At 34.4% G+C, this 13,377-nt stretch overlaps 2 protein-coding genes and 1 non-coding gene across 3 annotated transcripts; 2 read left to right on the top strand and 1 right to left on the bottom strand.

Annotated features, from left to right (window-relative positions):
• The first annotated feature begins 6,055 nt into the window (after positions 1 to 6,055).
• On the top strand, positions 6,056 to 6,129 carry TRNAV-AAC. Its single transcript has one exon. It is a non-coding gene; the product is annotated as a tRNA-Val (tRNA).
• Positions 6,130 to 6,265: 136 nt separating this feature from the next.
• Positions 6,266 to 8,594, top strand: LOC109151410. The gene is made up of 5 exons (XM_019299427.1): positions 6,266 to 6,300; positions 6,489 to 6,674; positions 7,243 to 7,490; positions 7,798 to 8,011; positions 8,228 to 8,594. Exons 2-5 carry the CDS (start codon positions 6,522 to 6,524, stop codon positions 8,348 to 8,350), a joined length of 738 nt encoding a protein of 245 aa, XP_019154972.1. The 5' UTR covers positions 6,266 to 6,300; positions 6,489 to 6,521; the 3' UTR covers positions 8,351 to 8,594.
• A 684-nt stretch (positions 8,595 to 9,278) lies between these two features.
• Positions 9,279 to 11,395, bottom strand: LOC109151409 (peroxidase 66-like). Its single transcript, XM_019299426.1, has 3 exons — positions 10,958 to 11,395; positions 10,208 to 10,396; positions 9,279 to 10,118 (listed from the first exon to the last, which is right to left on the bottom strand). The coding sequence occupies exons 1-3, from the start codon at positions 11,144 to 11,146 to the stop codon at positions 9,555 to 9,557; spliced, it is 942 nt and encodes a 313-aa protein (XP_019154971.1). The 5' UTR covers positions 11,147 to 11,395; the 3' UTR covers positions 9,279 to 9,554.
• Between the last annotated feature and the right edge of the window lie 1,982 nt (positions 11,396 to 13,377).

Here is a 13,377-nt window from a genome sequence, read left to right as displayed (position 1 = left end):
TTATTTTTATTATTTATAAAAATAAAAATATTATCATGTACTCCGTATTTCATTTATAATAATCAACTATATTCTCAAAATTTTCAATAATAAATTATGAGTTTATAACCTCAAAACTAAGAAGGAATAAGCTATAGACAATGATGTGGTAAATTCTATAGGTTCTACAAATACGTAGTATACGAGATCTAATTGTAGGTCGGCTTAGTATTAGTCTGTTTATTGGTTTAAGGGTTTATGCTCAGTTAGTGAAATGAGGTCAGAGATTTTCAAATTTGGTAAGGCTAGATTTTCAAAGTCCCCCTTCTTTGCATTTAATGCGCTATTATAGATAAGTTGGGGGCGGGGGGGTGGGGGGACATGTTGGAAGCTCGACAGGTGCGACACGTGTCATTCATGAAGGGGCAGGGCGGAGGCCTTGCAAACTTCACCACATGCCTTAAGATTCCTAATATTCTCTCTTTTTACCGCCGCTGGATTAGGCTAATGGGATTGCTGGCCAACTCTTGGAGTGATGGAGGTCGGACTGTTCACCTTGCTTCCCAACTTAAAATGACTGGGACAGTCCGGAATACGAGAATTAGGGTCGTTGACCTACCATCGGTCGGCGCTTTACAGGAGGTTGGGCCAGATCGTTCCAGGTCGGTAGACAGTCAGGAAGAGTTCCCCTCAATAACCTACCTGTATACCGAGCAGCCACAAGGCACGATCAAGTACGAGTCCAGGTGCATATCCCCTATCAGGCAACATAAACTGCTTTACTTCATTATGGTCCTTTGTCGGTTAAAGTCACAATGCAAAGTTTATTCAGTGCACATAGTGATTTTTTTAAAATTTCTACTATTTTTATCAAAACAAAGGAAAATTTAAAAAAAAAAAAAAAAAAAAATCTCTTAGGCCAAAGAATATTCGATCTTACCTAATGGTAAAGAGTTCAATTATTGACAACACCATCTCAACCGAGTCCATCAAACATGGTCTCTTTAGTGTGATTTTTTTTTTTTTTTTGTAATTTATACACAAAAATCTAATTTACTCAGTGTACACCTTTCAGTAATGAAATTTCTCTCATCAAAAAAAAAAAAAAAAAAAAAAAAAAAAAGAGCACCTAGTCTAAGGTTACTAATTAATACTCTCTATATCTTATTTTAGCGAGTGAAATCAATTTTTTTTTTGTTCTTTTAGTACTATCAACTATATTATAAGGTAGTATATATTCAATATACTTTTTCTATCTATTGTAGTTCAAAATTAAAGTCAATACTCCACCATCGGATAATTTGATCCTGTGACCTTTTCTAAAGAATAGCTACAGATATACCAACTTGGTACAAAGTGCTTGGTGAAATCAACTTTTTGTTACTTGTTTAACAAATTTATATAACTTGAATATATAACTTGAATATAATTTAACAAATTTATATAACTTGAATATAATTTGTAATGTATTTTTTAAAATATATAAATGTTATTAACTAATATAAAATTAAATTATAAACAAATTTAGCCATAGCTCGTTGGTAATAAATCTTATAATAATGAGGGGGAAACTTTGTAGGCAATCATCGATACTATGAATCTCAAAAGTAATTAAAAACCAAACATATACTTCACAAAGGAGGGGTCGCATAAAAGAGTAAATATCCAAAATGGTCCCTCGACTATAGCTAAATTCACAAATTGATCATCGACTTTCAATTTCAACCAATTTAGTCCTTAACTTTTCAATTTTAACACGATTTGGTCTTCCGTCTATTTGACCGTTTGTTGACTGTGATTTTTGAGGATATATAAGTAATTTCACGGTCCATCGTCGATTTTTTAAGGTTCCGGTTGCATTTTCAGACCGCAATCTTGCATTTGAATCCACTGCCGAAAGCAATCTACCAAATTTGGTCGCCTTTGGCAATAGTTGGGCGTAATCATCTCCGTGCTAACCACCAGGATGTTAGAGTTGGGGTGCACGTACAGGAGGTCACGTGCGAGATCGATCGAGATCAGGCCGGAGCTGCACCCCATGCTGGAGAGATTATAGTTTTTGATAGATAGATCGACGAAGTCCCTGGAGTGGCTCTTCAAGAAAGTCGTGACTCCAATCGACGTAGGCAAGCTGAACCGGTCAAAATTCTTTTGAGCTTGCACGTGAAATTACATATATATCCTCAAATATCACGGTCAACAAACAGACAAATAGACGGAGGACCAAATTGTGTTAAAATTGCAAAGTTAAGGACTTAATTGGTTGAAATTAAAACTTGAGGACTAATTTGTGAATTTAGCTATAGTCGAGGGACCATTTTGGGTATTTACTCCGCATAAAACAAAGGGATTATTGGCAATGATTCAATTGTACCTCAAACTTTTTAAAGTTTTATTATATTCTTAGTTTACGTCTGCACTCTCTCTCTTTTTGGGTGGCATAAGACATTAGATCTACCTACAAAATGACTTCAAACTACATTACCATCATTGTAAAGAATTGAAGGTTAAGGATGGTCACAACTGAATCTACCAAATTAAAGTTGTGGTGCCCATACCCATGTCATCATATCTTAAATCTAAAGTTTTATATAATCAAATTTTTTTTTTACCAAACTTTTATTTCTTAACCATAATTTCTATTTTATAGATTTTTAAAATAAATATTTTACTATGATAATTTAAAGAAAATTAACAGTTTTTAGTCATTGATGAATGACATGCGTAATTTTCATCACTAATTAATTCAAAGTTGTAATGTCATTCTTAATTAGTCACCAATGTGGTGTATTTAGTCCCTATTATTAGGGGTGAGCATCGGTCGGTTTTGGTCGGTTTTTGATTAATAATCGAAAATTTTATAACTTTCTCATAACCGACCGAAATAACCGAAGCACTTCTCATAACCGAACCGATCGAAAATCGAAATTTTCGGTCAGTTATGAAGAATTAATTTACGCTCAAGTTTGATTGTCTTGTCATGTCCTCCATTAAAATAGCGTCTATGACCCACTAAGAAATGCTGGAAGTTACCACCTTGTGTTGTGACAAAAAACTTCACGGTAGAGGCAAACTGTATAATCAAGAGCTGCCAACCTAGATGAATGTCCCTGCCTGGTAATTAAACATATACAGTTCGTTCGAGATGTGAAAATATCTAGCTATTTGAGTGGAGCCATATACTTTTTGACCTTATATATTTTTCCAGTAGCAACATAAACTGGGGTGCTATTATCAAATCACATGCCTCTTGGCATCATGCCCACCAAGAACATGAAATTATGCCAACCAAGAACATGAAATCATAGAATTAATACTGACCGGAGAAATAGAATCTACAGATATGACACTTTGTTCACATGGTGTTAACCATTTTCTCTTTGAGATAGTCTAGGACCAAACAATCACTTATTCATGTAAATTACATTTCCTGTGGCTTACTACAGTGCTAAAACTAAACAGCAAATTATGTTTTCCAAAACTGTTCATAATTTATGAATATATAGTTCAAAAATCATGAAAATATAGTTCTATAATTATGAATATAGATTTGTGAACATAATTATAAACATATCATTTTGTAATTATGAATATAAAGATTCAATAATTGTGAATATGAAGTTCAAAAATTATGAATATATAGTTTTATAATTATGAACATAGAGTTATGTAATTGTGAATATAAAGTTCAATAATTATGAATATATAACTTTATAATTATGAACATATAGTTCAATAATTATGAACATAGAACTGTGTTCACCTTGCAATGTGGACACGGTTCCACAGCATAACGATTGAAACTAAAAATGGCTTTTAAGTTACAGTAACAGTCAACAATTGCATAATATTTTTGCCTTAGTTTGGGATTAATTATTGGAATTATTTATTTATTAGAATTAGTTTGGGTACTAGACTTCATTTTTTATATAAATTAAGCCTCGGTTTTTCGGTCGGTTATTAATTTTTTTGAAAAAAATCGATAACCGACCGAAATAACCGAAATAACCGATTTTTTTTCAACTATATAACCGAAACCGAAAATTTTGGGCGGTTCGGTTATCGGTGATCGGTTTTTCTGTCAATCCGATTATTTTGCTCATCCCTACCTATTATGATAGATGAAGTTATTTTGGACAGAATTCTAAAAATCCCAGCTAATTCTTAGTACATGGGAGATTATCTTTGTAGATGATTTATTCGATTTTTTATTGAGAAGAGAGCATTATATTTGTTGAGTCTAGTATTTTCATAAGAGAACTAAAATCATTAAGGAATAAGGTTCAAATTGGCCACTGAACGTAATCTGAAAATGCAATTAGGCCACTGAACGAAAAAAAAGTGCAATTAGGCCACTGAACACTCCAAAAATGTGCAATTTCACCTGATAGCAGGTTACCCTCAATTTTAGCAGGTTATCAGCTTACGTGGCAGCTGAGTTGGCATTTTTAATAAATTTTAATTAATTTTTAATAAATTTTTATTAAAAAATTTTTTAAAAAATAAAACGACTTTATTTTATTTTTTATTTAAATTTTTCCAATTTTTTTATAAAATTTATTATTAAAAATTATTTAAAAATTATTAAAAATGCCAACTAAGCTGCCATGTAAGCAGGTAACCTGCTAAAATTGATGGTAATCTGCTATTCGGTGAAATTGTATACGTTTGGAGAGTTCAGTGGCCTAATTGCACGTTTTTGGAGTATTCAATGGCCTAATTGCACTTTTTTTTTTGTTCAGTGGCCTAATTGCATTTTCAGGTTACGTTCAGTGGCCAATTTGAACCTTATTCCAATCATTAATAGTTGAAAGAAAAACATGTGGTATTCAAAAGTTACTAAATTACCCTCCATTCAGTTTATAGAGAAATACATATGAGTTTTTCCGTTCAAAAGATTAAATAAGCCTATTACATTGTAGTATCTGTTCATATACTTTCTCAACCTACTGAAACACAAAGAACCAATAACGCCTCCACTGAGGCTTGAACTCATAATCTTCCAATTGGAAGTCCAACCCGGATACCATTAGACCACGTAGTCCTGGTAACCACATTGGTGACTAATTAGAGAATACTATTACAATGTCATATTAATTAGGAATGAAAATTACACGACTTAGAATTTTTTTTTTTTGAAAAGTCGACTTATAAATTTTAGAAACTAAAACTGCAAATTTCCTTATTACCTCTTTGCATAGTACTATTTGCAAAGGAATAGAATTAGAAATCTCGCGCACAGGGGTGCAAATCAAATTTCAAAATAATCCTGAAAAGGCTTGACTCGTGAGGTTATGGTCAACTGTTACAGTACTACAACTCCTATATAAGTTGGTTGAGCAGGAGATTTTACACTGAAATCCTAAGCTTTTTCTTCTCGAAACCCTGCTCTTCTTCTTTCTTGCCATCTGTGTTCTTCCCACGCTCTTGTTCACTAGGTCCTAAGTTTGAGTGCTCATAACTTAGAATCGTAGTACATTTTATTCCGAAAAACTTAGGTGGCAATGCTTCTAGCACCTTTGGAGGTGGTAAATAAGGTTTTAAGGAAAGAGTGTAACACGACTCGTACTTACAACCTAGCCAATAATCTATTCGTCCCCTGTGTTTGTTTTTCCCAAAAATTCTCAATGTTTTCCAGAAAATATAATAATTCTTTTCCGTGGAATTATTATTATTATTATATTTCCGTGTATTTCCACCAACAGTCAGTGAAATTTTTTCGAAAGATTGGATATTTTGATAGAATTTGATAGAAAAGGAGTTCGTTCGTCTCAAAAAAAGATTCTTAGCCTATTTCTTTCTGTATTCTTTCTAGATTCAAAGACTCACCAAGAAAATAGATTCATACCTTCGATAAAACTCATGAAAAAATGGCAAAAAAGAAAGCATTCACTCCATATTCTCATCCGTTACACGGTCGACAAAGATACAAAATGATGGAATAGATCTATTATCATGAATGAATGCTACTCCATTCGTAACCTCTTTGAATTAAACATGCGGCAAGAGATTAGATTAAATGTTTTCCTAATAAACATAACAATATATATCTGTATTCGGAGGGCAATGACGTGCTGGTGTCGTGGTGTAGTTGGTTATCACGTCAGTCTAACACACTGAAGGTCTCCGGTTCGAGTCCGGGCGACGCCATTGCTTTTGATCGAATTTTATCTCTTTTATTTAATGAAATTTTATTGAAAATTACGAGTATGTATAAAAAAAATGTGTACATTTGATTTATTGGGGATTAAACAGATTAAATAGTGAGTCCTATATACTGAAAAAAGTCCAAGGCCCAGAAAAGCACATCCGAATATATAGATATATATATATAGAGAGAGAGAGAGAGTCCTATATACTGAAAAAAGTCCAAGGCCCAGAAAAGCACATCCGAATATATAGATATATATATATAGAGAGAGAGAGAGTCCTATATACTGAAAAAAGTCCAAGGCCCAGAAAAGCACATCCGAATATATAGATATATATATATAGAGAGAGAGAGAGAGAGAGAGAGTATATATCTGTAAATTACGTGGAGCATGGAGGAAAGAAAATCTGATATCTTGGTGAAGAGAAGAAAAATGGGGGAAAGAAGAAACGAGAAAACTAAAAAAACAAGAACAGAATGGCCATCTATTAAACCCAAGTCCAATCTTCAGGTCACTCGTCTGAAAGGGAACGATCTTCTCACTGTATGTCTACTTTTTCTCCTCTCCATTTCTTTTTTTTTTTGGGTAATTTTTGGAGGGGGAGAGATGGTTTATGAATTGACTATTCGTAATAAATTTTGATGCTCTTTCTGATGATAAGCTAAAATTCCATTAAGAATTTGATGTAATAGCATCAACTGCAAAAGTTTCCTGACCTTCTTTTGAGAAATCTCTCAATTAGGTATTATCGTGTTAGTTAATTTATGGGTATTTCAATTTATCAGTATAAATATGTTTTTCTAGCTGCTGATATGAGCTTTTGTTGCTTCCTTGATGCAACTATTGAACTATGTACTGTTTGTTTTATACAATATTTCGCCTCACTTCAGTAATGCTAATGAATCTGACATTAATCTTGCTTAGATGAGTCTATTGGAGCTAAATTCAGAGACTGTAAATTTGCATTGTCCAGTTATCATTGTATCAGCTATGCATTTCAGAAATTACACCCTTTTCAATTTAAATTTTTATTCTTTGGCTGTAAAAGACAATCCTTAAGATTCGTAGTATTTCTCTTTGTATAATTTATTGCTTTGCTTGAGGTGTTTAGGTGAAAAATTACTTGACTTCTGCTGAATCGAGAGCTTTCGTTGAAGCAGCAGAGTCGATTGGGTTTGTTCACCAGGGGAGTCTTGGGCCTACATGGGGTGAAGCTTATAGGGATAATGATCGTATCTCTGTGGACGATCCTGATCTTGCAGATGCAATATGGAATTCAGGACTTAACAAATTGTTTTCTGATATTAAGATTCGTGGAAAAGTTGCAGTTGGATTAAATCCAAACCTTAGATTTTACAGGTGGTGATCTTTTTGTTCCAATCAGCACTTTACTCTCGTGGGTTTTATGCATACTGAATTGTGGATCATGGAATTACATGAATTTTGTAGGCTGAGAAAAAGTATATAGGAAGGGATATGCATCAATTCTTATATTGAGATAAATCCAGTAATTTATCACTATATGTTTCATATATAAATAAGTCATTGTCTAGTTTTCATATTGTCCTTTCGTTTTATGATAATCATTTTGATGTCGGTGGTTTTGGCCAAAGTAACTATGTTTACATCTTTAATTAACACTAGAAAATTATATTTCACCTACTAGATACAAGGCTGGCCAGCGTTTTGGACGGCATATTGATGAAAGCGTTGATCTTGGTGGTGGGAAATTCACACACTATACGTTGTTAATATATCTAAGTGGAGGAGCTTTCAAATCCAAAACTAAGGTTGATAAGAATGCTCAGGATTCTCTGACTGAGCCCCTCGTTGGAGGAGAGACTGTATTTTATGGTCCAAGAAATGCTCTGGTGGCCGAGGTACACCTTTTTCTGTCTTGCTGTTGCTGCTTTATTTTCCTCTTATAGCTAATTAATTAATATTTTTCAAATAATTAAGTTTTGTTGTATAAATTACCCATCATGGCTGGTGTTGATTGAGGATTGAGAATTGCTTATACTATTCTGAGTTTCTTGCTTTTGTTAAAAAGCACATTGCAGCTGATATCCTATGTTACTAAATGCCTACTTCTGCAGATACCTCCTACAGAAGGAATGGCTCTCTTTCACCTTCATGGGGATAAATGTATGCTTCATGAAGCACGAAATGTTAGTAAGGGTGTCAAATATGTATTACGTTCAGATGTTGTATTTGCTTGACCATATATAAACATTCTCTAGTTGATTGTGTTTTTGAAGTTCCATATTCATGGTTCTGTCTTGGAGTCTATCCAACTTATGTTTTGCTCATGAACTCCATTTGTAAGCTTATACAGTTCCCAGATTTTGTTTGAAATATCTCCTCGTCGAGTACATCATATTAGATAAGTTTATATGCATGTAACTGAAGTTTTCTCTGACCAAAAACATATCCGAAAGTAGTAGCACTGCAACTATTGAGAAATATTCCTGACCTCTGGATGAATGCCTTGTTTAACTAGAATTCTTTCTCAAAAACATAATAAATTTACTTTTTAAAACTGTAAAATGGGTAGCTTATAGTGAAAAACTGTTGTCGTATAGATGTTTTAGTCTTTCAAACTTCAGAATGCTATAGTAGCGTCATAAATTATCAGTTGAGGATATAATTTTCCTTAGTAATGATTGACTGGCTTTGTATAGAACTATAGATTGATATAACTGACACATTGGATCTTACAGAACATCTAGTTGATATAGTTTTTGCATTAAATCGGATGGAAAGTTGGTGAAATGCAAATATATCAATTATCAAATAGATTGTAATTAAATAAAGGATTAGTGGCCTGGATGGTGGCAGAGAACCACCACTCACTAGAGAGGCAGAAGTTATGTGTATAACAAGTAAAATAAAGAGAAAAAGAATATTGTTTAGTGAATTTGATATATTAATGATTACATTGAACTCCTATCTATAAGTTATAAGTATTAAGTTCTTATTTTGTTTATCTTTAGAGTGTAATATGTGCCCGTCTCAATAATGTGGTAAGAAATTATACTCAAGATTTGGTTTTTAAGTTGAAGGTTGGAATGTGTGACTTTGGAGAGAACATTTAAACTATACATGTATATTTATATTTCTTGGAGATAGCATTTTAAAATTATATGAGAATTAAAAGTATTCTTTTTTGGAAATGCAGAAATATAATCTGAGAGACATAATACACAATTGTCATGCTTTTATTGGTTTCATGTCTGAAATCAGTAAAGGGTGAAAATATGAAATATTCTACCATGCATGTGTAGCAAACTGTTTACAAGGTTATGATTCCAGTAATACAGAACCAAAGCCCTCTTTGCAGTATAATAAATCAATATCATTGACTGAAGAATTTGAAACACTCATTGATGCCACTCACCAAAACTCTCTTTCACACTGATATATTTAGTTAACAACTCTGCAGTTTACTCTGACTTCTCCTTCTTCAATGATGCCAACATTTCCAAGCATCACCATTGATGCCACAAACTCTTCAAAGAACAAAGTTTGGTCATCTGCAAACATTTCCACCAACCATTTTGTCTTGTAATCATTATACAGTGCCTGGTCTGATCCAAACACACCTTTTCCTGCGACAATTTGTTTGTAGTAGTTGTTGTCAAAGGTTGCTGCAGTAGAGTCTAAGAATTCACCTGCATTTTTGTCCTTGTTTGGTTTTGGGCATTTCTTTTTCAGGGTTTCAGAAAATTCTGGATTCATGCTTGGATCAGTGTCCTGCAATGGGCTGAAATTCCGAAGCCGGGATTCAAAGGAAGAGCAATGTGAAAAACCTAGCGTGTGTCCACCGGAGAGGGCCACCATGTCCTTAATACCCAGACCCCTCTGGAGAAAGCTCTGAATAAGTTGCGTTACATTGAAGGAAGGAGCTGGTAAGTTTATAGTCTCATTCGCCCTTGACACTGTCCCATCTTTCCTTCCTTTGAACACACTCCAATATGGACCTCCTGACTGGAAAGTCCAAACAGTTAAACTTTCGATTAGTGATTAAACAATACGATAGTTGAGTAGTAAGATAAGCTCACGAAGTGAGAGCTTACAATAGTAACTACGTCTCTTGCTGCAATGGCAATCATGTCAGCACAGGAAACCGTGCGTGGACAAGCTTTTTCTAGTTTTTCTTTAGCTGCATCGAACACATAGAATGCTCCAAGTGAGAGATTTGGAGGACCATCCTTCTCTGCTTGATTTCCTGGTGTAGAGTCCAGGAGTATAGATGCATCACACCCCTGCACAATCATCATTACAATATGTTTAAGTTCATTTTTGTGATGCATTATGTGTATTACTACCCCTATATGTGAATATTTAAATGTTAGTAATTAATAGCAACTGTTAAGCTGATCATGAAAAAAAGTGCTCGGTCCGTATGGGCAGCTTAGTTGGTCACAGGGGTGAAGTTTGGGAAGAATGACCAGGGATTGAGTCTCACCAGCGGCAGTGTGGGAGCATCTTCTCAAAGTGAGGGGGGCTCCTTGTGCGCAATAAGCAAAGGTCTAGCCTATGTGTTCAGCTGAGTTACCATGATTTACATCCTCCCAGATGCTCTGTCAGGCCGGGGTGTGGGGGCCCCTTAGGCCTGGGGATTCAACCTTTAGGGAAGAAAGAAAAGAAGTGCTCGAGACAAAATTGTCTCATAAAAGAAAAAGAACTCCCCAACAAATTATGTGTACAATCCCTCTTCAGCACATAAGACAGCCTAATAATTATGTTTTACTTTAATAGATGCAAACCTGGTATGCATATGTTAGTTATATATTGCTATAGAGAGAGGGGGTTAGTAAGTTTACTCTTATGAAGCAGTCGTGGAAAAACATCCTGAGTAGTCGTGCAGGAATTTTAGGGTCAGAAACTGAAGCACTATGAACTGTTTCATAGATGATTTTTTCGGCATTTGGACATGTTTCGTCATAGTAGTTGACATCAAGATATGCATTAGAAACAGGAATCATGAGGAGAAAAAGAAACAACAGAGCCATTAGATTGATATTTAGCGAGAAGAAGCAGAAGAATTGGAATGATTAGGCTAAAAGGATGGATTGGTGATTGAGTTTGTAGACAACAGTTGATGTTTTTGGGGCATTTATATTACTAGGAAATGAGTATTAAACAGAATTTGGGTGTTTGGTGCATGGAGATTTAACACTTTCAAGTCACTCAATGGTGTGGAAAATTTGAAGAGGTCACATTTCTGCTTTGGGACAAAGCATTTCCACCTGTGTTTGTACTTCTTGTAGGGTAAACCTCATTGTTAACAACTAAACTTTTCTCTTAAGCTTTTAATTAACAATGTTGTCCATTAAACAATATTTCCTAATTGTTTGTCGTCGCCGTATAGCATAATAACATATAATTGTAGCAGTTGTAATAGGTACATAATATGTTAACTGCAGGTACATAATATGTTAATTCTAGATACATAATATGTTAAGTGCAGATACATAATATGTTAACTGTAGATACATAATATGTTAAGTGCAGATACATAATATGTTAACTGTAGATACATAATATGTTAAGTGCAGATACATAATATGTTAATTGTAGTAAGTACTTGTGAATGGCTACTTTTTCATGTACATAATTTTTCCTTAACAATGTGTATGAATGTAATCCCAACCCAATATATATTTTATTAAAACGAAATCAAATTTTAATTTATTTAAATTGATAATTGTTGACCTGTTGCTTTCAGATAATATAGCCCAAGTAAGAATAGTAGTACAGTAGGTAAGAAGGGAATGGAGTACATGTTAACTCTGTACTGGAAATCCTTTTTTTTTTTTTTTTTTTTTTTTTTTTTTTTTTTTCTTCTTCTAGAGAAAATGTTATAAAAATATTTAAAAATCATGTTGGTGATCATTGTGTTTGTTTATTTCTAACTGTTGATGAAGTGCAACTAATGTTGTTAAGTTAATGCTAACAGTCCATTATTCTTTTGTCTGCAAGAAAAGTCAAGGTTTTCCAAATCTCTATCATTTTATCTAGGGAAAATTATACTAACCCCCCTCAAAATTTTCATTATTGTAGTTTAAGCAATATAAGCTTATAGTAAGTTTGTACTTCCTCTATCTCATTTTACTTGTCTTGTTTATTATTAATTGATCGAACTAACTCTATCTTCTTTGATTACCTTTTTTAGTATTTTTGAAAAATATATCAGTGATGTATTATTGAATAAACTGAACAATAGAGTCAGGAGGGACAGAGTCCTAGTACATAGGTTGTTCCTGATCAAAAGCTAACGAAGCTAAAGATGAGCATGTAAATTAAGTGTTATGGAAATATAATTTAATGAGCAGTGAGTAAATAAAGACATAGTTGTCCTACATTGGTCCACAATGACCCAACATAGGATAAAATAGGCGTAGAGTCTAAGTAAAGAGTATTCCGCAATTCTAACAGTCCGTCAGTAGATTTACCGTTTGGACATTCTGTTCCTTGAGCCATGATAGGGCCTCTTTGCAAGCAAGCGCCTCCGCCATTACTGCCGAGAAGGCTCTCGACAACTTTCCTCTTGTTGTGGCAATAAAGGTACCCTGATAAGAAAGTAATATTGCCCCATATGTTGCTTCCCCAGTCGTGTGTCTGTAGCCCGCATCTATATAGCATTTCGGCCTCCCTTCCCCTACTGCCGTAGCAGTCACAGTTGCTTCCAGACCACGAGCACGATGGTGCACCTGGCGGTAGAGATGCATGGCAACTGCAGCACGCCGACTCACTTGACCAGGTCGCGGGAGGGCTCGTTCCCGAACAGCGGCGTTGCGGGCATTCCATATGTAGTATAGTACGGTTACGGCCAGACTGCATTGTTCCTCTGTTAAAACACCGAAAATCCCCATGAGCCATGCCGAAAAAGAATCTGCCACAACATTTATAACAGGCAACTCCGATATATTCCAAATCATTTTAGAATAATCACAAGTAATTAATGTATGCATAGCATTCTCATGAACTAATTCACACATTGGGCAGGCAGGATCCACTTCCACCCTCTTTATAATCAAATTATTTGTGGTGGGGAGTATATCACATAAAGCTCTCCACAAAAAGTCTTCCACTTGGGCGGTATCTTCAATTTTCACAATGTAACACATTTATTAAAAGTCATTGGGTTATGCTCATAATCTCCAATAATTTGTCCTTGGGTTAGTCTTCCACTTGGGCGGTACATTTTTTATAATTTTTTTTAATTGTTTTTAAATTTATT

Source organism: Ipomoea nil, unplaced genomic scaffold, assembly GCF_001879475.1.
Source record: "Ipomoea nil cultivar Tokyo-kokei standard unplaced genomic scaffold, Asagao_1.1 scaffold2283, whole genome shotgun sequence".
In the NCBI taxonomy this organism is placed as follows: Eukaryota; Viridiplantae; Streptophyta; class Magnoliopsida; order Solanales; family Convolvulaceae; genus Ipomoea; species Ipomoea nil.
The sequence above is the reverse complement of the archived record's forward strand: the minus strand, read 5'-3'. Positions and strand labels throughout refer to the sequence as shown.

What these genes read in the sequence shown, in the direction of transcription:
- LOC109151410 (XM_019299427.1), top strand. Translation starts at nt 6,522, where the DNA reads ATGGAGGAAAGAAAATCTGATATCTTGGTGAAGAGAAGAAAAATGGGG. An exon ending in AAGGGAACGATCTTCTCACT is followed by an intron (nt 6,675 to 7,242) that starts GTATGTCTACTT and finishes TGAGGTGTTTAG; the next exon opens with GTGAAAAATTACTTGACTTC. An exon ending in CCAAACCTTAGATTTTACAG is followed by an intron (nt 7,491 to 7,797) that starts GTGGTGATCTTT and finishes TTCACCTACTAG; the next exon opens with ATACAAGGCTGGCCAGCGTT.
- LOC109151409 (XM_019299426.1), bottom strand. Translation starts at nt 11,146, where the DNA reads ATGGCTCTGTTGTTTCTTTTTCTCCTCATGATTCCTGTTTCTAATGCA. An exon ending in TCCACGACTGCTTCATAAGA is followed by an intron (nt 10,397 to 10,957) that starts GTAAACTTACTA and finishes ATGATTGTGCAG; the next exon opens with GGGTGTGATGCATCTATACT. An exon ending in CAAGAGACGTAGTTACTATT is followed by an intron (nt 10,119 to 10,207) that starts GTAAGCTCTCAC and finishes TGGACTTTCCAG; the next exon opens with TCAGGAGGTCCATATTGGAG.